General features: G+C 42.2%; 1 protein-coding gene across 3 annotated transcripts in view; it reads right to left on the minus strand.

Moving 5' to 3' along the window:
* Window positions 1–8,407: 8,407 nt before the first annotated feature.
* The window catches only part of UNC5A (unc-5 netrin receptor A), a 374,244-nt gene continuing 355,840 nt past the window's right edge, over window positions 8,408–26,811 (minus strand). For all 3 annotated transcript variants that reach the window (XM_066591340.1, XM_066591341.1, XM_066591338.1), the window contains one exon: window positions 8,408–9,586. In XM_066591340.1, coding sequence (XP_066447437.1) covers window positions 9,421–9,586 — 166 coding nt within the window. In that variant the 3' untranslated portion in view covers window positions 8,408–9,420. The remainder of the gene's footprint in view (window positions 9,587–26,811) is intronic.

Below are 26,811 nucleotides of genomic sequence, written 5' to 3' on the forward strand. Positions count from 1 at the left end.
TGTATGAAGGCCTGACCCACACAAATGGGGACATTGGGTGCAATTACTGCTGCTACATGTGCAAGCAATTAATTTGGAAAAACTTGCTTTGCCCCTCTCCAGCTCTGCTCTACTAGACGGTGGTTGGACTCCTGTGACCACAGGGAATCTGGTTTGAGGTGGACTCATATTCTGTATCAAGGTGGCATTTTCTTGCTTTTAATAATGCAGATCAGAGCATTAGGTCCTGCGACTTTAAGGAAAATGTTTGTATGCTTTTAGAGAATACTGATAAATGAGGCCAAAGAAAAGTAGTCAAGCTGCCCGTGGAAACCAATCAGAAGTAATCTGAAATAATTAAAGCTACATTGTGATTGCTTTGGGCAGCAGGGCTATTTTTAGTTTGATAAATGAGGCCCCTGGTCACCGTTGTAATGGGAGGCACACAGGTTTAACGTTTGCCTTGCTTGCTAGATTAACCCTTTAGCAGGGCAGCCTCAACAACCTGCTGGGGCCGGTGCCAAGCTTTATGCCGCACCCAACCCCCACGCGCACGCACTCTTCCCCAATTCTATTTTAATGTCTCTCTCCAAACTTAGCCCCCTTATTGACAGCCAGTGGTGTAACTATAGGGGATGTGGCTGCTCTCAGGCCTGACTTTTAGGAGGCTCATAAGGCCTCTCTTCCCCATATAGGGAGCCCAGTACTATGAATAAAGCATTATATTTGGGGGCCCCTCTTACAGATTTTGCATTGGGGCGCAGGAACTTCAACTTATGCTTCTGATGACCGCCCATATGTCTTTTGATAGCTGCTGTTAATGGGCTCTATTCTGATGTGGTTGTAAAGTTTTTCGATGGGTTACTATGGCACCCTGAGGCTTGAATATGGCCGCCTGGTCTGCCAGCTATAGGAGCCTATGATGGTCTTGCAACGCCTTTACTGAAGTATTATAAGAGTCGTAAAATATGGCGATATTCAAGTCCCCTAGTGGGGCAAAAAAAAAAAATATAAAAAACAGAAAAATAAAATCAAAACTCCACATTCTCCCTTTTTTTTTTATGTAAAAAAAAAAAAAAATCAAGTCTGGTATTGCTGCATTTGTAGTGACCCAGAGGAAAAAAGTACATTTACCCCGCAGGGTGCACACCATAATAAAATACAGAAAACAAGGCAAAAATAGCTAATTTTGCCTATCGCTTGTCTTCGAAGGAAACAAAAAAAGGAATAGAAAGTGATCAAAACACCATATGGATCCGCAAATAAAAACAAGAAAACCTTCTCACGGTAGGGGCTTATTGACATGAGCATAGGTGTATTTACAGTCATACGCCCGTGGCATATAATCGCCGAAAAGGACGTTTTCCTGAGCTAGTTAGCATATTCTCGCCTGTTTATACTTTTCACAACTATCTTTAAGACAACAGTATATATTTTGGCGCATATTTCAGCCGCATATGTATTATTTTCAGTGGATCACCATTTTCATGCACCGTATAATCACCCGTGTGCACAAATACATTGGAAACCAATGCCTCAGTAGGTCGCGCATATCCTGTCAGGCATGCAAATGCAGCGTGTATACGCTTGTGGGAATAAGCCCTAATCTTGACAAAAAAAATTAGGGATCTTTGAATGCATTAATTTAAAAAAACAAAAAAAAAACAAAACATTTTTCTTGTAAGTGGGAAAGTTGAAGGGAAAGAAAAAAACCCTGTATACATTTGGCATTGACATAATTGTACGTGTCTGCAAAATTAATTTAACATTAATACTGCAAGGTAATCTCTGTTACAAATAAACATGCCAGAAGTGCAGATTTTGTTAATCTTGCCTCTAGAAAATAATGGAATAAAAAGCAAACAAAAGGTTATATGTTCCAAAAAAAAGGATAAATGTAAACTAGAGCTCATCTTGCAAAAACAAGCACTTCTAGAGTAGAGCTCTGCCAATGGAAAAATAACAATGCTATAGCTCTTGGAATGCGGAAACACGAGCAAATCTTTAAACCCCACGCCCTTTTGACATTTCTGTACACCGAAAAAACAACCCCCCCCCCCACAAACTTGGCATAGCTGGAATTGTGCTCACCTATCCCGTTATTTATTTTGCATGCCAAATGCAAAAACAAATGTGAAATTTCCCTCTCAAATCAACCTCCCCCCAAAAAAAAAATATTATATAATCAACGTTTTTAAAATGTCATTAAAAACACAGCTTTTCCATCATACGTCTATGTCAATGGAGAAATGAAAAAAGTTATGGTTCTAGGAATGCAACGCTAAAGAAAACTGAAGAATTCGTTTGCCATTAACGTCGCCTGCACACGGCCAGGTCGGATTCCTGATGCGGGATCCCACATCGGAGTCCGACCCTGTGCCCAGCTAGTGACCTTGTGTCCCTGTTTTTTCGTCTTCTGTATTGCGGATGGTCGTTGACTTCAATGGGAGCCGTCCGTGTGGAATCCACGCAAAAATAGAGCATGCTGCAATTTTAATTTTTTTTTGCTGTGAGCGGAGAATCGTAGCTACTGTCTGTTCGTGTGAGCGGACATGCAGATACCATATTGGTGGGGAATACTGTGGATTGCCGTGACTATTTTGCGGATTCCACAGTTCAAACCCTGCCATGTGCAGGTGGCCTAAGGGGTTAAGAACAACTCTGGCTTAAGAAAAAAAATGGGGCATTCTCAAATGTGTCTCTGATGATATGCTGCATGGGGGAAAGCTTGTACAAGTGCAGTTTGCTCTATGGTTAAAGTGGCTGTGTTCTTTTTAGCATTCCACTTATATACTGTGCAGATGTGCATATGACTTGACCAACTGAATTACCAACTTTTGAGAAGGAACCTACAATAAGGCCAGCTGCAGACGGGTTACAAAATTGAGTGTGATTTGTGTTTTGGAGACGCACAAATATGAATCCCATTCTTTTGAGAGGAGTCATACACATGAGCATTATTTTCCTGTATGGCACTGCGATGCCATGTGGCAAACATCGCTGCATGTTCTATCTTGCTGCGTGACCTCGCATCGCAGTCCCATTGTTTTCAATGGAGCCGCCGTCCGCTGTGACAGCCACACTGGAGGATGCCTTCATCCCCGTAGTGATGCGGGGCTGGTTTTCCATAAAAACTCCTCGCATCCACAGGTATTTAACATGGTGAAGAGCTCAATATGGGGGCGGGATTCACAGCCACATATAGCATTTGCCCGTATGAAGGGAGATTATGAGGAAGGGAAGAAAGGTGGCAGGCACAATCTTTCTTGTAGAGATAGAAGATCAAACTACCTGCATAGCTTTATTGGCTCCATAACTATGTTTGCATGTCCCAGATAACCACAGGAACCCCCCCCCCCCTTCCTTTTTTTCCTCTTTGTGATTAAACTATGGCGGATTGTTATTTTCTATAAAGTGCATTTGTCCCTTTTTCATGTTTTATTGTGTAGCAACGTCGAATCAACAAATTCAATTTGACCTTTTCGATGCTGATTAGCCGGAAAATTCCTTAATGAATTGTTGTAACTGTCATGCACACTTATTAGAGTCCTATGTGCCATTATTTCAGTTAATTGCAGTATAAATCTTTCAATACTAGATAAATAACCACTCCTTACTCCTTGACTGGGATATATTGATAAGTACTAATCAGAGGATGGATACCTTACTGCACTCAGTATCTGTCATTATAAAGAAATGGAAAGCAAAATGTACAACTGCAAATCACCTAACATATGCTGTCCTGTAAGCACTGAGTGCCTACGCAACAAGGGCGCTAGTAAAGAGGGCTCCTAAGAGCCTTGGGGTATTTTCACATGGCGGAAGTTGGCGAAAAACGTTCTGCGGGAATACTGCCTCCAAACATCATTGCAAAATCTGTATCGTTCTGCTGTGGATCAGTGAGGATTGATCTCTGGCAATAGGCAATATGCTTGTATGGAAATCTCATTTCCGCATCAAAAGTAACATGGCACTACTTGATGTGCAAATTCTAGACACGTATTTTGCCCATTGACGGGACGAGATCTGTGTGTGGATTTACAGCAAAAATCGTGGCAGGAAGACATAGTTTTTTCATAGGTGGAATTCACGTGAAAATTTCAGTTGGGAGTTCTGCCATGTGAACATTTGCCTGGATTTTGTATGAAGGACTAATCCTTATCTTAACATCATGTATTTTTGTTAGCCATTGAAAGCTATCATATCCATATCTACAAGATTACTTGGTTTCTCTTACTGAGAACAACCACATTTTGCTCTATTGGTTAACATGGTACTAAACTTTTTTGGAATTCTCGTGCATACATATATATATTTGTACAACTGGCTATGATATAATAAAGTTTGTGCTAGCATACTTTGCATTCTCCTTCCCGGCAGGTCAGTAAAGGTCATGTCCCTGCGTTCACGGGCTGGGAAGGAATACTGATCTATTGTTGAGACTGAGGACATGAGCAGTCTCTGCAATAGCTCAGCACTTCTTTCCAAACTGTAATTTAGCGACTTAGCCACTGGCGTAACTATAGGGGATGCAGGGGTCCAGGAGCCTTAGAGGGACCATAAGGCCTCCCTACTCTCCATATAGGGAGCCCAGTACTATGGATAAAGCATTATAGTTGGAGGCCCTGTTACAGATTTTGCATTGGGGCCCAGAAGCTTTAAGTTACACCTCTGGATGTAGCGTACGTTTACTGGCAGGAAGGAGACTGCCTGTGAATGTACATAACGTCACAGTAAGCAGAAGAATCAGCCAGCTGGAGGTGAAGTGACCCGGGAGACCTGCAGGAGACAGGAGAAAGATGGGTGAGGAGAGGATCTGGTAAGTAGACTGACAGGGAAGGACTAGGTGAGTATAGAATTTTTGTTTTTTAATGATGGAACCCCTTTACGGCATTAATGCTATTTGAAAGCTCACTCTTGTATTGTTGGTCAGTATGATTGGAGTATGGAGTATATTTGGTCAGTTGCTGAGCTCCTCTAAACATTAGTAGCAGTAGTTAAGTCAAGTAAAGTATTAGAAACATTTCTGCACTTGAGTCTTTCCTTTTCTCATAGAAAATGGGATTTCTACACTTGCAATGTCTGTGGCTTGATTAAAAGTAGGGTGATTATGTGTACAGAGTCACAACAGGGATGCCATAACAGGTGTGTGTAGGATACTCCATTGGACTCCTCGTATGGAAGTATAAGGAAGCACTGCTTCTGCAAGATAACCTCTTCATGTTCATTGAGTCTATTGGAGTCTGTGCAGCTCTATGCTGAGGATAGGACAGGACTCTGCTGTGCACAAGAGCCAGTATTGAGTTGGTAGATTAAGCATGTCTTGTCATGCATGATTGGTTTGAGCGATGACCTGTATTTCTACCTCTTCAAGCATCATACACAAACTGATGGCTTATACTCAAATATTAGACACATGACACGGTGTTTAATCAGGAGAACTATGAGACTACTCCCCCCTGGACACAACCATGCTGAACTATATCAACAGTCATAATCCGTTTATGGGAGCAGTTTGAATCTTAGCACTTTCCGACTGAAAATATAGGGGGTTAATCTATTAGAAATAGGCTGTGTGCCACAAGTGGGATGCAGAAATGTTGCAAATTAGGCAGCCACAATTGAGCAATAATTTGCAACTTTTTTGTACTTTCTTTCAAAGTGGGCAGAAGTTGGTATAAATTATGCAAATCGAGGGCAGCACACATCTGGTATAGATTTTAAATTATAGTCCACTGACATCTCGGTAGATCTGTTCCCATAGCCCTTTTTTCTAGCAGTATTGCCAAAGGAGAGGTTTGGTAAAATCTCAATTTATTGCCCGTTCTTTGGTTCATTCACATTATTTGGTGACAAAAATAGAAGAAAGACTAATATATTCAGATTCCACACTGCAAAACACAGTACAATGCAAGTGGTTGTGCTTTTGCAAACTACAACCACATGTAGTGGATACATTTTCTAAGTGGAAAATCTAACATGCTGTGGATTTTCAAATTTACAGATTCCTCATTTTGTTGTGAAATTGCCACTGATTTTCACCACCAACGTCACCCCTTCAATGTACTATAAAGGGGTTAAATCCATGGTGACTTTACAGTAAAATCTGCATCCTCCATAAAAATGGATTTTGCTGTGCAGTCGCTTTAAGTTAAAATATTCTGCAGTGCCTGAACTTACTCTGGATGAAACCTTTTTATTAGAAAGGCCCAATGCTACTAGGACCCAGAGCGATTGGCTATCTCTAGGAAGGCCACCAACAAGTGTTCAGTTTCTCTGCAGAACCATTACTTCATGCGAAATGAAGAATTACACAGTGCTCCAGACTTAGACAAGCTATCTTCTCTTTCAGCAAGATGAGAAAATAAGTAATTATAGAGAAACTGCACTTTCAATTTATTCTGCAATATAAATAGATAATTTTAAGGTGTTTTTCAAAGTATTTTATTAGTAGATTCTGGACACTTAAAGGGGTTGTCCCGCGGCAGCAAGTGGGTCTATACACTTCTGTATGGCCATATTAATGCACTTTGTAATGTACATTGTGCCTTAATTATGAGCCATACAAAAGTTATAAAAAGTTTTTCACTTACCTGCTCCGTTGCTGGCGTCCTCGTCTCCATGGTTGCCGTCTAATTTTCGCCGTCTAATGGCCAAATTAGACGCGCTTGCGCAGTCCGGGTCTTCTTATCTTCTCAATGGGGCTCCGTGTAGCTCCGTGTAGCTCCGCCCCGTCACGTGCCGATTCCAGCCAATCAGGAGGCTGGAATCGGCAATGGACCGCACAGAAGCCCTGCGGTTCACGGAGGGAGAAGATGCCGGCTGCCATCTTCACCGGGTAAGTAAGAAGTCACCGGAGCGCGGGGATTCAGGTAAGCGCTGTCCGGTGATCTTTTTTAACCCCTGCATCGGGGTTGTCTCGCGCCGAACGGGGGGGGGGGGGGGGGGGTTGAAGAAAAAAAAAAAAACGTTTCGGCGCGGGACAACCCCTTTAATAGAAAATGTCTCTTCAAAGCCTGTCCTTATCCTATTCAGCTATGTAGCTGAAGACTGTTGCTAAGGAAAATCCATCTTCAGCTGAATAGGGCTACTGATGATGGGGGAAGGTTGCTCTTCATTGCCTACAGCCTTCAACAATATTATGGCACATATGTAACTATAAGGCTAATTTCACACAGGCGTTCGTGATATTGGTCCAAGAAATCCTACTTATATCACGCTTTCCAGCGTGCTTTTTATACGGCGGATGCAAGTTGTTTTCCGTTTAGAAATTCCTCCCATCCTTTCAGTAAAGTTGCAATCCTCCAGCGCGGCTTCCAGCTGCATCGGACAATCGGCAAGTGTTTCGCATTGCTTTCTATGGGAAACATCGCATTGCACTCGCGTGCACATCTCTCACCGTTCGATGCATTTTCCTGCCCCATTGAAAACAATAGGCAAGGTGTTCCAAGGGATTTTTTTCCCCCACAACATGCTGCCGGAAACAAAAAGAAATCGCTCATGCATATGACCCCATTCAAAAAAAAATCATATTCATGCATCTGGCAAAAATACAGATCTCTCTCGATTTTTACACCCGTGTGAAAATGGCCTAAGTTTAGTATAAATGCTTATCCATAATAACTTTATTTTCTCTACCTTATTCCATATCTGTCTGGCCACGCTGTAGAGGTCCATCCTTGCTTAGGCAACACTACATTCAGCGTCTTCTCACCGTTTGCCTGTTCTCTAACAAGACCCGATGCACTATGAAAATGCAGTTACTCTTTAACCCTTTCCAATCCAATTTATATTCTGGTTTTCCTAGGGGGCTTACTCTTTTTCTGCCATTATACAACAGCGCTGTATGCTGGCTAAAGCCAGTACTGCATGGGGGGACACGTTGGATAGGCTCCGACAGCAGAGAGGCTGGCAATATACAGTAAGAGAACCCTGAGAGACGTCTTCCAACATCTGAGCTGTACAGCCTGAAATCATAATATCTTAAGATGTCAGACAGTGGATTGGAAAAGGTTAAATAAGACTTTAGTAATGTATAAGAATGTTCTACAGGAGAATCAACTGTAGCCCTCGTAAATGTTTTATGGGTTTGTATAATTTCTGAAGACTGCACTCAGACATATGGCCAACGACTTAGGTCAATATTTTCCAACTCAGTTGTTTCACAATTACGAGCTTAAGAAAAAACTTTGTGTATTAAGTAAAACAAAAAGGAAGCATGCTGAAAGCAAATGTTTAGCAAAGGATTCAATAAAACTTGGTTTATTTTAACATTTTCACTACTTGCAATCTGCCCCGGCTGATGATGCGTACACGCTGCAAGCTGACATCACAAAAGAAGCCTAGAAAACGAGCAATGATCTCCTCTTTTAATCAAACGATACAGACTGTTTAGCAATATATATAATTTATTTACATTCAAGTCACCTAAAAGTACTATACACCTTCAGCGGAATGAACATAATATATACATAAGGCCAAGTGTAAATACTTGAATGCACTTTAATACAGAATGTAGAAAAAAACACTGATCATTACACATTTTTATTGTTCAAATGACTTTTCTTGGTCTGAAAATAAAAACAACACTTGTGCACACGCTTCCACAATCAAACACACTCATTCATTCACTCCTGGAGCAGGGAGTGCTCTTATTTTGCATATACAGCTGGCTTGAGGGGTGAAAGGGCCAATGAACTCTTTTTGTTTGGGATTTCTCCCTTGCTTGGGTAAAAATGACCTCTGATGCACCCTCTAAGGTTCATATGGCTATTAAGTAGGGGATGTATCTGTGTATAGTGGGAATCCTTTTTTTTTCTTCTAATATTGCACCTTTCTCAACTTACCTGGGTATGGGTGTAACAACTGAACAACACAAACACTGGGTGTCACTGTCGCACCTTCACTGACAAGGTAGCAATACAAGACACTTGATTTAGAGAGAGAGAGAGAGAAGAAAAGTCTGTAGTGATTGGTGGTTGACTTCCCATGAAGGGTCTGTGGTGCCTTTGCTCTCCAGTGCAATATGTACCAGGTGGTGTTGGTGTTCTGTAGTAGGGTTCACGGGTAGTTAACAAAACAACATGATAGACAATGCCTTCTTCAAACACCGGTTTATCTGTTCAAGTTTGACCTTCTGAAGGAAAAATTATGAGAGCAGCATTTTTTGATGTATTTGGCTGCACACCGTCAAGTGTGGCATCTAGCTCCATTTTTTAAAAATCATCCTGCTCTGCATAAAGGAGCTGAACACATTATTAACCCTTTCACTTGCAGAGGGGTTAAAAACCATGAAAAGCTATGTTTGAAGCCCTCTAACCCACAGTTGCCAGGGAAGGGCCGTTTTAAAGAGTAGCCCACAGACCAATGTTGGGAGTTTGAGCCCCTTGGCCAAGCTTGGACATGGGACTTGCTGGAATTGAGCAGGTGACCGATAAACCTTCAGCACTCTGCTTCTGACATCATGTACATAAGAGAGTCTTGTTTTCCAATCTCTGCCACAGCTGCTGCCAGTCGTGCCAGGTTCCCATTAGGGAAGTTCTGTGCTTCCCAGAAATTTAGGAGGATGGCAGTAGGGCTTGATTTGGAGATGAAGAAACCTAAATGGCTGTAAAGTAGAACAAAAAAGAAAAATACTATATTAGAAGCAATTGAGATACACTGTTTACTAGAATTCAAAAGTTTTAATTGTTTCTAAAACCTCTGCAGAAACCTCATGTCGAGCAGTACCACACATTAAAACTATCTCAACTGTGTAGGTAAATCATCCACCTTCATGATGGGCTACGCTCACAGGTTCAAACTTTGACCCCGCACCTAAATCCTCATCAAGTCCGCTAACATCCCAAATCCAGTACATGCGCATGCTCCAGATAAAGTCAGTGCACATTTTTATCCATTAATGCTGCTAACCCTTATGCATATCTGCTGGGATAACAGTGGCACATCCATGGCAGAAAGGTAGAGTTGACCTTGGACTGCAGCCGCTGAGCCTCTTATTGGATATGCCATAGGTAAATCCTCAACGTATGGATTTAACCTAATATTTAGTCCAAAAAGCTAGATTTCTCAATTCATTTAAATATACTTTAAGTTATTTTGAAGCCTAGTGCTTCTCATTTTGTGTCTAAGCTGATATCTTTATTTAAAAAGCTCCTAAAACATGAATTGAATGTAAATTTCCTCTTTTAAAGTTTTGGGAAGATTTGAAAATAAAGCCATTTAACTGTTCAAACCCAAGCAAATAGTTAACAAATCCAGCACTCCAGACACTTTGGGAGAGGTACATACTTAATAAATACAGTATATAGCTTATAGAGTATGTACATTGTCTAACTGTTAAAAATCATAAATGAAAATCATTGTCAAAAAGCAAACTAAAATACATTGTAAGTATTCCAATAATAAGCCATGCAGAATAAACCATTTCTATGCCAGTCATACATCGACAATCTTAGTTGAGCGGATAAAACAATTACCACTGGGACTTTGCAAGGATATGTAGTACACATTGTTAAAATACATGTCAGGATGACTCAAGAAAGAACATGGAAGAAAAATCGTCAATCAATTTTCCCCAGTTTTTTGTTGTGCAAAAGTCACAAATTTTGGCACATGCCATATTTATTTGCTTTTCTTTATCCCACTCACTTTTGAAAGGGTCATGAAAAGTGAGCAGGGTTCATTGGGAGAGATTGTGGCTAGCTTCTGACATATTATTGGAGCACCAATCTACACCTCCTCCTTAGAAGGCCTAGGTTTCATTTTTCTGTCTTTAGGACAGAGGAAGATGTGGCAGATTTATTTTAGTCATTTATATAGCGCCTACATAGGGCACAATACACAGATTGCCATCACTCACATTGGGCCCTGTCCCCTTGGGGCTGACAATCTATATTTGTCTATTAGCATACTTTTGGAAGAAAAAGATATAAACACATACAAAGTTCATGCAGATGTGGAAACATTAGATACACATTAAAGTCCTTTCAACTGGTTAGTTTTGCTTCAAAGTAGGCGAGATATGTCTTACCATACAGACAGTTCTGGCACCTGCTGAAATAGCGGGGACCTGGGAAACCACTGATCGCTGCTGTTTAACCTTTTACATGCCACTTCTTCCCTCTCTTATCTATCGGACACCTGCAATGTGATCCCAGGGTCCCAATGGGTTACTATGGCACCAGGAGACTTGAATATGGCTTTGGGTGTTGCCAGCTGAAGTATAGCAGTGTATTAGAAGAATGATAGAATATGTTGATATTCAAGTCCCCTAGCCGGGCAAAAATAAAAAGTTAAAGTATTAAGAAAAAAAAAATGGTAAAACCCCCATTTACTTAAAAAAAAATATTTAAATCACAGATGTGATATCACTGCTTTCGTAATGACCCAGAGAAAAAAGTTAGTACATTATTTAACTTGTACAGTTTACGTCATGAATAAAAAAAAATACTAAAAAGCATAGTGAAAATAGCTAATTTTGCCTATCTTGCCTTAAAAAAATGGGAATACAAAGTGATCAAAATGGATCAACAAGTGGTATGATTAAAAAGATTTTTGAATGCAGCCATAAAAAATATATACAGTATTTTTTTTAAAAGTTGCAAAAAAAGAAACCAATTCATATATATTTGGTATTGTTGTAATTTTACTGGCCTGCAGAATTAATTTAGGATAGTGTTTATACTGTATGGGGAATGCTGTTAAAAATACAAAAAACATGCCACAACTTCAGATTTTGTTAAAGGGGTTGTCTGGCTATAACAAGTGTATGTAAGCACTTCTGTATGGCCATTACAATGCACTTTGTAATATACTGTGTGCATTGTAAATGAGCCATACAGAAGTTGTATACCTACCTGCACAGGTGCTCCCCCTATGCTTACCATTCCGTCGTCCCTGGATACGACAAACTCTCCGGACGGTCTTCTTTTCTTGTCGCGCAGGTGCAATAGCGGTTGTCGGCTCTAGGGAAATCCACCCAATCACAGCCAGCTCTGTATGCACCAACTCAGATTGGCGGAGCCAGCTGACACTCAGCGGCCTCAACCACTCAAAGCAATCTCTTGCTGGAGGCAGGGATTTCAATTCCCGTCACAAGCAATAAATACTTTGTCGGCCATGACAAGTGGCCGGAAACCTGCCCGGATCTCTGGAGAACAGCGGCGGGGACCCAGACAGCACCAGCTAGGTGAGTATTACTTTTTTTGTTTTTTTGGTGGTGCAGCTAGTGCTTGCGTTTAGTGCTGCCAGAAACGTGTTACCAAGTTGTGCCACGTTTTCAGCAGTGTTGAAACTGCTGCCCATTCATTTCAATAGGCAAGCATCGCTGTCAAAGCGCAACGTTGAAGAGGCTTGTGTGAGCAGACCCATTGAAATGAATGGGAGCGTTGTACAGTGTTTAGCGCTAAACGCTGTACATATACGTCTGTGTGAGGGAGGCCTAACGGTTAAGATTCTGTAGATGATGTAAAACTTTCTACCATTTACAAATATTTAACCTCTATGTTCCATTACAACACTGAAATGTGCTCTGAGCTCTTTCAGAAAGATACATTCTAACGAATGGTTCTGCTTGACTGCATCATTAAAATATGTAGACTGTATACTTTACTCATACAGGGCTTACATATTCCACAGCACTGTACACCACTTGATATCGGGTTCTGTCCCGTTGGGCGCTCACAATGCAAATTTACCTATTGGCATGTTTTTGGAATGCGGGAGGAACACTGTGCAGGCACAGGAAGAACACACAAACTCCATGCAGTCTCTAGTAAGATTTGAACCCATGGCCCCAGCACTGCAGGCATCAGTGCTAACCACTGAGCCAGCATACTGCCATGCTTACTATACATATGATTATTAGATGTAGTTTAATATCAGTTCATTTATGATTAACCAAGTACTTAGAATTGTGGGCAGCTAGCTAAAAATCATCTTGTGATTCACTTACTCTGATGATGCACTGCCTAAAAATAAATACAGTATATCGCAGCACCTTTTTAATTGGTATAAGACCCATTTAATCATTAGTAAGCTCTTCATAAAATGACTCTTCACTCTACATTCACGTCATGAATCCTTCTATATTATTTCTATAACCTAGCTTCTTGATCATTGCGGAAGCAGAGGGTTAAACAGGGTAAAACAAATCAGCCATGTAATGGTACAAACATTGATTTCTGGATTGAGGCATGTCTCAAATAGGCTTACATTCACATGAATGATTTCCTTATGTTCCTGTTGGCACACATTCACCTGCTTACCTAGCACAGCATGACTTCTGGTTCAAATAAAGGACAAGTGTAGTTTTTGCCCATGGTCCCAGATAAATGTTATTGTATATAGTCAAATGGGGACAATATTTGCATATTAGACCCAGCATGTGAGGTTAAGCAGGGTTCTAAACTCACTTAGCATTGTATTTTTCTTACAATGTCTGTGTCCTCAAAGTAATGTGTTCTAATATATGTTTAATGGGTAGAACAGTTTGGATTTGAAATGAAGGAAGGGTGTTAGTTATCCCATGCCATGGTTCTAATGGACACATTATGATTCTACTTCTAGATCTTCTTGTACTTAAAGGCTATGGACACCTTTGCTTGATTTTTTTTTGTAGAAGGTATTTTTGGATTAAAACAATTTTATAATTGGTTATTACAAAAGGTTTAATCATTTCTTTGATATGCTTTGTAGTGTGTTCTAACATACTGCACGCTGGAGGACTAAATCCATCAGGTAGGAAGACTAATGTATTATCCTCCACCTCTGAAGCTAATGACTGGGGAAAGGGGGCAGTTAGAGGAGATCTGATAGGTGTAGATTATTGTCAGGGAAGAAGGATAAGGGGATAGTTCATGTTCCAGCCAAGGAAGGAGGAGATGAGTTTTTACTTTATTGTCTGGGAAAAGAAGATGTTCGGCCTGCAGTCTACATCACATTTGGTCAGTTGTCTCTCACTAGGAGGTAAGGCTGACAGGGCAATGTCTCGCTCTTACAGTAGTTCAGATCCAATTCACTGTATGGACAGCTTCCCCTGTCAATCTGTTCTTCTCTAAACTAATGTATAATCAAGGTATTGCACTGTCAGCCTTCCCATGCAGCCACAGACAGCTAATACTGGAGCCTGAACTTCTCCTTCTCCCCTGCAATAAAGTAAACATTCATCTTCTGCTGCCACCACTGTAACATGAGCTCTCATCTTCTCCTGCTTCCCCTTCAATAAGGCCTCCTGTCCACGGGTGATTTTTCACTGCATTTCCTGGCCACGGGAAACGCAGTGAATGCTTTCCATAGACTGGAAAGGGCAGCTCCGCAGTCCACGAGCGGAGAATTATAGCGATTCTCTGCTCGCAGGATTTAAATCGCAGCATGCTGTGATTCTCCGCAATGAGCCTATCTGTCAGATAAGCTCAGCTCGGAGAGCTGTCAGCTCTCCCCTGCTCCCTGGTGGTGGCTCCCGCGGCGGGATATCACTACGCCCGTAGACAGGAGGCCTTAAATGCTCCATTCTCCATTGTGCTACTTTCCTGTTCTCAATACATTGTGAGAAGAATTTTAGCCCTCTAGCTCAAAGTATGTTGTGTGTGTATCTGTGTTGGAACACACTGCAAGCATAGCAGGGGAACAGTTGAAATTTGCTAAATAAAATATTATTTAGAAAATTGTTTTATATCCAAAAATACATGGGTTTATTTAAAAAATTCCAGACAAAGGTGATCATAGTCTTTAAAGAGAACCTGTAACCAGGGGCCACTAAACCATCACCATGGCATAATGCAGATGGGGTTGTAGCATTCTAAAAATGCCCCTGAGGAAACTGGCTGTGCATACACAGTAAAGTGAAATGTGCTGTCCTTTGCTTCATATGTGCAATGGGGATGCCACTGGAGAGGAGTCTGATAATCATCATCTCCAGGAATTTCAAACTACTTTTTCTATTAAATCTCAATACAGCCAGTTTTGTCTGGTGCATCTATACAAAAGCCTAACCCCAGATGCATAACAGCATGGTGATTTAATGGCCCCAAAGCTGGCAAGAGGTTCCCTTTAAAGACATGAAAACCACTAACCATGCTGTTGATCCAGGTTTAATTAAAGTGCGATCAGCTGATGAACTTTAAGGCCTCCTTCACACGGGCGACAAAGTTGCGCGATTTTGTAATGTTACTACAATGCTACACACCGTATGTATGAGAAGCCCATGGTTTCCTATGGGTTACTTCACACATGCGATGTTTTGTAGCATGCTACAAAAAGACACAAAAACCTCATGGGTCCGGCGATATGCACGTGACTCGTGAGGTTTTGTAGCCCATGTTACTCTATGGAGCCTTCCTCTCTGTTGCATTGCACCGCATGAAAATGCGGTTTTCGTGCGATGCGGTGCAACTTTGACAGTAGCAAATGCATATAATCTAAGCCCTAACTGCAGAAAAAAAAATACACATACATCTCCTTAGATGCGCTGTCAGCCCGGCCGCAGCTTCTTCCTGGGTTCCCGCCACTGATCTTCCTCTTCTCTTCTGACCGGGGATTCAAAAATCCCTGCCTCCTGTAAGCGCTGGCTGTGATTGGCTGACGCTTAGCCAATCACAGCCAGTGCACGATGAATGCCAGTGGTTGAACCAATTACAGCCAGCGCTTCCAGGAGGCGGAGATTTTTGAATCCCCGGCTAGAAGATGAAGAAGAAAAAAAGTGCCGGGACCCGGGAAGAAGCTGCGGCGGCGCCCTGGACAGCGCGGGAGAGGTGATGTATACTTTCTTTTCTCTTTTCTTCAGCTACAGCTTATTTTCGGGTAGAGCTTGTATTTCAAGCCCCCGCAGAAAATCCTCGCATGTGATGCTAAAAGTTACGCGACTTTGTAGTCGCGTGACAAAATGACAAAATTACGGTACTGCAGCGAGAAGACGCAGCGAGAAGACACGGTGCAGCGATGCGATATCGCCGCAACTTTCTCGTAGTGATGCCGTGTCGCTCGTGTGAAGGAGGCCCAAGGAAAATGTGTTGCACCAACAGTTTTTGACCTAAGATTTACGAAACCAAGTTCACCTGACCTGGGATCAAAGGGTGAACATAGAAGAAATGTATTGAGCACGGCGATTGGTGACTGTCGTCAGGTGATCTTTTCAGCATTCATACCGATAGTAAAAACATGGTCGCTACCAGCAGCAAACTTGGGTGTAATTTCACGACCCAGAAAAAAACTACCAGTCTATCAGCCAAGTCCGCCATCCTGGATTTCAGCTGCTGAACTAAGTTCAACGAGTTTTATCTGCCAAAATTGAGGGATCAAATTGAACCTAGATTTGAACCAAGATCACAGACTAGACCATGTTGGTGCAATGCTTTTTTACTTCATTTTAGATAAACACTTGTTAATCTCAGATAAAAACTTTGGTGCAACTAGCCCTAAAACAGATATTTACAGAAATTGAATCAACCAAACATTTCTGCAATTCCATTTCTGAATCCGTACAGGCTATGGACAATGTTGCATGCTTTTCTATATATTGCATGTATTACAGTATGTAATAAAAAAAAAACATTTCTGTTATTGGTCGTAATTAAAAAATGTAACTGTTTTTCTTAACATCTGATTTAATTATATCTGAGCTAAGAGGTTTGTTGAGTAGAGGTGAGATGTGGGTTGGAGACTGACCCGACAGGGAGCCAGCTGTCAGGATTGAGACTGAACAGAATCAAACTGCAGAAGAAAAACATTTTTTTAAATGAAGACCAATTTCAGAAATGTGTTATCATATACACAATTAATGCAGAAAGAAAACATCTAAAAGGTGTCAATCAATTATAGCCTTTAACACTGCTTGTATGAGGTATTCAGGACTAAAACTGACTCATCTGCGCTAGATGATCAAACCAGGACAGAAAACACTAAAAACTTCATAACTACTGCGAACAAAATAACCACAGAAGACATAAGGAAAGTAACTATAGTAAGTAGAAGGCACGGTTACAACCACTATCAAAGGTGACATAGATCCAACATGTAGCATAACAATACAGCAACCACTGGAATAGCACTGGGGTCACAACTGCGACCAGGCCCCTTAGCGAATGGGGGCCCACAGACCCCCGCCATATACTGTATCACTGCCCTGTGTGATGCTCAGGGAGGGAGGGCCATTCCCCAGCAAATTTCACGTTACAGACTACCCCGGCACGTGGTCCTCCTTCTACTGACAGATTGCAGTTTTAATTAATTAGAACTGCAGTCTATGAGTGCAGTGCGGGACGCATGATTGGTTGGCCTGGTGGTGTCTGATAGCCAAGGAGGGGAGCGGGACCATGCAGTGTAACCAGCTATAGCTGGTATACCAACATACTCCATATGGGGCATGCCGGTGTAACCTGGTTATCTTCTGTATATATTTATGTATGTATGGCTGATATAAGCTAATACATCCTGTGGGTACTGTTGTATTATGTCTCCACTGGGAGTTGGAGACATAATTCAGCTGGGTTGACATGCAGCTGACGCCCCTAGCTTGCGATTGGCTTTCCCCGCTTGTCTGCTATCTCTCTGTCTGTGCTGTCATGTGCCGTCCGGACAAGCATTTGGCCTGTTGATTTGCTGTCCCAATTGCTCTACCATCTCCGCCTCTAAGCTCTGATGTTCCGTACAGACCCTGCTGCTCTCATTGTCCCGTATATTGGCACCCCGGCCAGACTGTCCTCCCCCCTGGCTGTAGCGCCGCTCACTGCTGTGGATCAGGCCATTCCACTGCTCTCCGCAGCTTCAGGAGATGCAGCCGCTGAGGGCTACTCCGCTCCCCTGTGTGTGTCTCAAGGCCTCTCGGCATCAGCAGACCTGAGAACTGGAGAAGGGAGCACTGGGGGATGTGGCCGCTGAGGGCTACTCCGCTCCCTGTGTGTCTGTCGGCCTCTCGGCAGCAGTGCCCGTGACAGCTGGGGAAGGGAGCGGAAGCTGTGAACGCTGCTGTGCATGCAGGAACAACAATAGAAGGAGGCTAAGCGCATTTGGGTGAGTGACAGCTGTCGGCCAAGTGGGAGGCTGTCCAAATCCTGAGCAGCATCTGCACATCTCCCAGTCGGGCAGCGCTTTGCAGCGGGAGACAGTCGGCCACAGTGGGAGCAGGGTGCCGGAGAGGTCTGTGTCTCCGGCAGCCAATCCGGAGCTGGGGGCGTTCCCTCTAGTTCCTGCAGCACAGCTCATTTCTCCACCCATAACTGTGGTGGAGACAAGATACAACAACACCCATCCTGTGTATAGTTACACGGACCATGGTGGTGTAACCGGGGTATCCCCTGTGTGTAAATATAAATATATATATATATATATATATATATATATATACACACAGCTGAAATAAATTATACTGTGTAACTTACACCAACTGTACATATGTAATTATATACAGGAGATCACCAGGTTACACCAGCATGCTCCATATCACTATATACAGGGAGTATATAATGATATGAACCATACTGGTGTAACTTGTGTATCCTCTGTATAATTAAACATGTACAGCTGGTATAAGTTCTGCATCCAGTATATAGTGATATGGATCATGCTGGTATGTCTCCTGTATATAATTATTTATGCACAGCTGACATAAGTTATACATCTCCTGAATATAGAGCTATAGATCATACTTGTATAGCCTGGATATCTCCTGTGTATGATTGCACACTCTACACATAATTAAATATCAAAAACCTGCATTCAGTTTAAAAAAAAAAAAAAAGTCAGGTACTGTTTAAATCCACATGTGGTTTTTAATAGTGGATGCAGTTTCTTAAATATGCATGCAGTTTTTTAAATGTGTTTTTAAATTGTGGTGCAAAAATGCAACAAAAAACATAAACACAGCCTCAGGGCTTATTTAGACGACCATATATCGGCTGCGTTTTCACGCCAAGCCGATATACGGTGTCCTTGTCTGCAGGGGGGAGAATGGAAGACCCAGGAGCAGGAACTGAGCTCCCGCCCCTTCCCTGCCCCTCGCCACTATTTGCAATGGGAGGGGCAGGACAGAGGCGGAGCTAAGCACCACTACTTAGCCGTCTTGCCCCTCCTTTGCAAATAGTGGCAAGGGGTGGAGAGGGGGCGGGAGCTCAGTTCCTGCTCCTGGCTCTTCCATCCTCCTCCCCCTGCAGACAAGGACACCGTATATCAGCCGGGTGTGAAAACCCAGCCGATATACGGTCGTCTGAATAAGCCCTAAGGGGCTACAAACACATTTTCACGTAGTGCAGGAAATGAGTCATGTTTGGAAAGCTTATGCCAAAGAGATAGATCATGTATGTAAATTCACTTTACAGCTATATGCAGCACGGTTTAGGTACGGGTACAGGTACAAGTGAGTGGGAGGAGGTACCGAGATAAACTTTTGCACCCGGGAGCCTTTAGCTATAGGAAGCCTAGAGGCACAGTGATTTCTAATGCTAATTGGACAGTGATGTCATCATGCTATGTAAAGCCCCTGTATGTACAGTTGAAAAATCAATTTTTAAAGTTTCTTACAGATGATAATGCAAAATTACAGGATTAAAGTGAATTTCCGCCTTTTAATATTATTTCATTTTTATGTCCAGAATATATCTTTATATGGGTCATTTCTGAGTTTTTCTGTTACAGAATTCCAAATCCCCTCCTTCAGACATAACTTTAAATTCGAAGTGAAATTCTGGCTACCAGCAGCCACTACGAAGGGAATCTGAGGAGCTGACTACACTATGTATCACTGAGTGCAATGGAAGCTGTATAAATCCTTCTTTAGTAAGCCCCCCTAGTGGAAACTGCAGGCCTGTAGCTTTATTCTGTATACTGTTAAAGGGATTTCGAGCTCTGTAACTAACAACAGGACTCTGACCATGCAAAGGCGAAAATTAACTTTGAGCTTTTTTTTTTTTTTAAGCTAAACGTAATTTCACAGTAAGTTATAGGAAATGTCAAATAAAATATTAAAAGCCCACTGCAATGTAAAAGTAATGTTAAAGGGATCCTGTCGTTAGATTCATGCAGCCTGAACGATGGGCAGCATGAACCTAAGACGGAAATGCTTATTGCCCCCGTGAGTGTTTTATTCTGAAATACTGCAGTGTTTCAGAATAAATACACTGAAGTTGAAGAGGCCGACCTGGCCCACGTCTGTGACTCGGAGCTCAGCTTTGTTAGTATTCCATAGCAACTGAGGCTGTAGGAAGTTTGTAGGGGATGTTGTGTGCTCATAATCTGCACAGGGATGAAGGATCTGTGATGACATCACCATTGTGATTAGGGGCGGAGCATGATGGTGACATCTTCGCAAGTCCTTCATTCTGAGCGCTGTGCTGCTTGTGATCCCTGTTGTATGGGATGAAAAATGTATGTAGCAGACCTCTATGTGATGTACATGTAGCAGAGCAGCTGTGTGTGTGTGACGTGCATGTAGTAGAGATGTGTGATGTGCATGTAGCAGAGCTGTGAGTGTGATATACATGTAGCACTGCAGTGTGTGTGTGTGACGTGCATGTAGAAGAGCTGTGTGTGTGACATGCAGGCAGCCGAGCTGTGTGTGTGACGTGCATGTAGAAGAGCTGTGTGTGTGTGACATGCATGCAGCAGGGCTGTGTGTATATGTGTGACGTGCATGTATATAGTACCAAAATAATGCCTCATCCATCAAAAATACTGGCTAATTGTGCTACAATAGTAGAGAGCCTAAATAAGGGATAGGTTCACATCAAATCGGGTACATTTCTGCATATGTATGCAGACTCACGACATACATGCACAAACACACATATAGTACAGGCTCACCTCATACTGGCATGCATGTACACTTACTACAGATCTACGCACACTTATTACATACCTGCACACATGCAGTTGCAAGAAAAAAATAAGTGAACCATTTAGAATTACCTGGATTTCTGCACCAATTACGAATATAATGTGGTCTGATTGTTATGTAGGTCATTATAAAAGTACTAGTCCGTGAGTGAGTTACATTCTCTGCCCCTGATCACATGATGGTAACATCATCATAGATCCTAAAACATAAAACATGCAAAGCCTGATATCACCGTCATGTGATCAGTGACCTGGGCTCTGACCTCCACCCCTGATCACATGATGGTGATGTCATCACAGGTCCTTCACTTTTTTAAAAACCTGCAGAGCCGGACAGCAGCCATGTGCTTACAGAACCTGTGATGATGTCACAGTCATGTGATCAGTCACCTGTGTGGGAAGAGTCTGTGGTCACATGACCAGGGGGTGATCAGCGCAAGCAGGACTGCACTGGTTGTCATCCCTGTTGTATAGGATGAAGAATGTTTGTAAATGAGCTGTCTGTGTGTGACATGCATGTAGCAGAGCTGTGTGTGTCTGTGACGTGCATGTAGGAGAGCTGTGTGCGTGTGACGTGCATGTAGGAGAGCTGTGAGTGTGTGGCGTTCATGTAGCAGAGCTGTGTGGCCCTTCACTATATTATATTAGTAAGTGGCTCATTGTACCACCAGAAACACTGGTACTATAATTTTCTAATAATTAATAGTAGATATGATACTATTGAAGGAGAAACTGCAAGAAGCCATGCAGTTAAATAAGTGGTACATAGCCCAAAGTAGATTAAAGAGCTTGTCCACAGCTTATGAGACTTTTACCTTGATAACCTAAACTCAGGCTATGTCATCAATAGTTGATCAGTGAGATCCCCACCAAGCAGCCGATTGCTGCATCCACTGTCATTGCAGATAGCACTGGAAGCAGATAGCACTTGTCAACGTTTCAGTGGCTCAGTTAGGTATTACAGACACAGTTCCCATTGAATTCAATGGAAGCTGTGTCTGCAGTACCAAAACCAGGCCACTGTAATACGAACTGTACTATCTGCTTCTAGACAGTGAGCCCATCGATCAGCTGGTGAGGAGCAAGAGTGCTGGACCCCCTCCAATCAACTGTTGATGATCTATCCCAAGTATAGGTCATCATTAGAAAAAGTCAGAAAAGTCCCGGACAACCCCTTTAACTATGATATGTCACTCTTCTGCCTCTGATGCTTAAAAGCATTTATGGGACAGAACACAGGCTAACAAGTTCATTAACTAAACATCTGCCTTACAAATGTCCTGTTACATCATATGGACTACATAGATAGTGTCCTTTGCTCGGAAATTCTGCCTGAGCCACAGTTGCTTCTGCTCTGGAGGACTTAGCTTGGCGATGTATTATATGGACACCCATTCATTTGAATGGTTAGCCTGTAATACTACTTTTTCCCTTTAGCAAGAATGTATGACTTGATAAGGCTTTCCTTAGTGATGGGGGTTAGAGAAAATGGACCTGTGGCTGGTAGGGAATGTTCCTTGGATGTAAAATGGGCACCAATGGCACAAGTTTATAATGAAGTGTTAATACTATTGAGAATACATACTATTTTGACTGCAGCCTCACTTTGCAGGGTTAAAACTCCAACAGAAGCACAAAAGATAAAACTTTCAGCTTTATTAGAAAGGGTGAAAGCCACCAACATTATCACATGACTACTTACGCATCTCAAATGCTAACATGTCCTTAAATGGGTTGTACCAAGATTGCATAGGATAGGAAATAACTTGCTGATCAGTGGGAGTCTCAGCAACTGAAACCCCTCCAGAATGGGACTCCTGTATCCCTTCTGTCTGTCACTGCGGGGCTCGCTTCTGCCTCCACAGCGACGTCAGCACTGGCCGAGCATGTGCAGTCAGCGCTCCATTCATTTCAATGTGGCTGGTGGAAATACCCGAGCGGGTGCCACTTGGGTATCTCCACAGCCCCATTGAAAATGAATGCAGTGAGGAGGTTTGGGAGCACAGGACCCACAATTCGGAGAACAGCAGGGGTTTCAGCAGTGAAACACCCAAAGATCAGCAAGTTATTCCCTATCCTATGGATTCAGGTCTGAATAAATAATAGGGGTCTCTACATATTCTGCGCCCATTAGCAAACTATGAAGTAGTATTATTCACTATGCATTGACTTGGACATCAATGTCAAGAATCTACTCCAAATAATGTGATGAGCTAGAGCCCTTATTAGGATATGATGTAAATAAAATGAGGATCCTTTGATTGCAGAAATTATACCCATAGCAGGCTGACTTATTCTTCAAGACATTACTTTGGATGCTTTGTGTTACAGTGCAGCTGCTCGGCCGAGTGTATATTGTACTTTAAATGTCATTTAATTTTAGTAATTTGCTATTAATATGTATTTAAGTGTTTGTACAATTACCAAGCTATTGCAAAGCACTAGCATTGATTTTTCTTTCACATCTCAACATTTGCAACATGATGAATGGTCTAGCTGTAAGACACTTCTTCTTTACAAAGCTATGAGCTATGGAAAACAGCCATATCTATCAAGTATAGATTGTTTTATGTGTTAAAAGGATTTTGTGAACAAAGCTTAATCACTGTGTACCCAACGATTATGTCATTTTATAATGTAGCTTATTTTTTAGTTCAGGGTCTTTGATGCTGTGAACTTTTAGGGAACTTTATTTTTTTACATCTAGAGGCCAGAAAACCTTAGCAGCAAATACAACATTTTCCAGTCAGGGTACAGGAATTCTTTCCTAACTAATGCATTAATAGCACAAATCTTTTGTGAGTACTGATAATTTGCTACAATGTATCAGTGAATATATTTGTATCTATATGGAGTCCAAACTGTTTAGCCTATACAGAACTGTCTAGTTTGCATAAACTGTGGTGAGCTTTCAGCTATAAGTAGTACTGTTTCCCCAATAATAAGACCTACCCCAATAATAAGCCCTACCCCGGTTTTCGGGGGAGGCTTGAAATATAACCCCTCCCCAGAAAATAAGCCCTAGCTAACCTACATGACAAAAAAGTCTCACGATGGTCTCCGGCGGCGTTGTGGCAAGCTGCAGTGTCCTCCTCACTGACATATCAGTTTCTTTCTTGTGATGGGGCTTTGAATGCCCCGCCTCAAGCAAAGTGAGCGCTGTGATTGGATCGAGTGCCAGCCATTCACAGCCGACACTTGATCATTCACACCCAATCAGTGAATGACATCACAGAATGGCTGTGATTGGCTCATTGAGTACCAGCTAGCCTTGATCCAATCACAGCGCTTGCTTTGCTGGAGGTGGGGTATTCAAAGCCCCATTTACCAGAAAGAAACATATGTCAGTGCGGAGGACACTGCAGCTTGTCACAGCGCTGCCAGAGACCATCAGAAGGCATCAGGATCCCGCAGACCAGGTGAGTATAAGCCCCCCCCCCCCCCCCAAAAAAAACCCCACTGTGCCTCTTTTGGGGCAAAATTAATATAATACACTATCCTTTTTTCAGGGACACACAGTATTATCTGTGTATGAGATTTTACCCTATATAAGGCCTTTTTCACGCAATCGTATGCGTTTTTACGTTCGGCCGTATGTGCTTAAAAATTGAATGAATAGTCGCGATCAAGTCCCGATCTATAGCCGCGTATTTACTGACGTTCACACACGCGGCTGCAGAGTATCAGCCAAAAAATATGCTGCAGCAAGGAAATCCCTCGATTGACAGAAATCCTTGGAATGACTGCTAATGCTTAAATAGAGCCAACTGTCTTCTTTTCCCGGCATTGGACGCAGCTAAACTCCTTTTCCCAGCATTGGACGCAGCTAAACTCCCTCCTCCTTCCATTTTTTTTAACTTCCTTAGGAGTTTATGGGAGCTTCCAGCATATCTCAGGCAAAGATAAGGCAAGATCTATCTGTGGACGCAGCATATAATATCGGCAACCGAAAACGGTCGCCAGTATTCTATTTTTGATGGCGCATTTGACGGCTAAAAATCGCTTGTCTGAATAAATACATTGGAATCCAATGCTTCAGGTGGTCACGATTATTGGATGCAGCTACAATAGCTGCGTATGTATGGTTGTGTGAATAAGGCCTTAGGCTGCCTTCACATTTGCAGTAGGGATTCCGTTTTCCTGCTCCACTTGGGGTCTATTTGGTTTACGCTCAGCTGCCCAGCATTCTACTGCATGAAAAAGTGCAGCTCTATTACTTCTGGTATTTTATGCCAGACCTGCGACAACCTCCGATCGGAGGTTCCAGTGCAGATGTGAAGGCAGCCTATGTAAAGTCGAATATCCTCTTTCACCAACAGCAGGCAGTGATATTTGAAAGGGTGAAGAATTGCAGCAAAAAAGTATGTTACAAAACTGCAACTTTTATTAAAAAAAAAAAAGCAGGAGCGCCTTAAATGCAGTTAACCTTAAAGCGCACCAGAGTTTTCAAAAAAAATTGTCAAAAGCAGCCCAGGTCTTCATTGACCACTTAAACTGGGTGTAAACAGCAACAAAGATGGAGTTCTATGAATTCAGTTTTCCATGTCGATTTTCCTTTCGCCTTGCTATTTGCAGACCACTTGGTGTTGATGTGTGTGTGGTGGAGGTGTCCTAAGCAAGCTGTTCTGCCAGCACTGTACTGTTTAGAGCTTTCTGCTACATTTCCTATCCTACCTTGTATAGATAGCCAGATTCTAATCAGCATCTAGATGCCCACCCCATTGTTGCATGTAGCAACTAGCAATGTCTCCATTTCCCTGTTACTAAAGAAGCTGAATGTCTAAAGACAGGCAGTGGATTGCAAAGGCGCTGGAAAAGTGACCCTAGTGTAATGTTCCCTCTAAGCATTCCTCATCTTCTTCAGCAACAACATATAGGGATTTGAAACACACTTATAACCTGCTACTGCAGCAGAGGGAGGACACCCCTCCTTCTTTGCCACTACCACCAATGGGAGGCGCTAAGAGACAGACATAGGCATGTCATTAACGAGGCTCTCTCTAAGTGAATTGTCTGTCTGTCTCATGTCTCATACATTGGACTGCCTTAGAGGATCCTTCAAAAATCAGCCAAAGCTATAAAGATATTTACAATTTAATATAACGCTTATTTGAGATGGCACATGGAGGTACTTAATTAGCACCTCCATATGTCTCACATTAGTCACCCACATGTGAAGGACATTGGAGTTACTAATGGTGAGATACTACAGGATGGCGTTACCTATAAATAAGGTACATAAAGTTATTTATTTAGTTACCCCATATGCCTCACATTAATAGTAAGTAATCCCATCATGTTACTCCACATTAGTAACTCCAATGTGTCTGACTGTATTAGGTATGGTCTCACATAGCAGCCAAGGGGTCACTGTGATGCCATCAAAAACTATGCAGAAATGAAGGTCTGGCACAGTTTTCTAACTCAATGATTGGTCCTTATGGTCATTATGAATCCACAATGAGTGAATAACCAATTTATAGGTAGTCAGTTTGAAAACTGTACGAGACTTGCATATCTGCATGTTTCTGTAAGGAGACTGTTACATATCCTTAAAGTTCAACTAAACTTTTTGAAACTATCTGACATGTGGGTGGGAATTTTCGCTGAGACCCTATGCAGTTTTAACCCACCTCAACTGTGAATAGTGCAACTTTTGAACTCAAGGTAGTCACTAAGACCCTATTTACACTGACAGATGTTCGCTCAAAAGTCGCTCAAACAATAGTTTGAGTGACAGTTTTGAGCGATCATCTTTGCATAGTCTATAGTAGCTAAGTAGCTACTTAAGAGCTATGCAGGCAGAGCCGGACACTGCCGCTATCACTCAGCGAACAATACAACTATTCTGCATAAGCAAACAGCTGTATTGTTCTCCGCGCTTACAGCTCGCGTTCTGCTGTGAACTACCAGCGGGACACAAGCTGAAAGAATCTTATCAGTGCCGCCGACTGTGAAAACAGCCTGCACCGCTGATAAGAGTTCATCGCTCAATTCAAGAAAACT

This window comes from Eleutherodactylus coqui, chromosome 2 (genome assembly GCF_035609145.1).
Source record: "Eleutherodactylus coqui strain aEleCoq1 chromosome 2, aEleCoq1.hap1, whole genome shotgun sequence".
Classification (NCBI taxonomy): domain Eukaryota; kingdom Metazoa; phylum Chordata; class Amphibia; order Anura; family Eleutherodactylidae; genus Eleutherodactylus; species Eleutherodactylus coqui.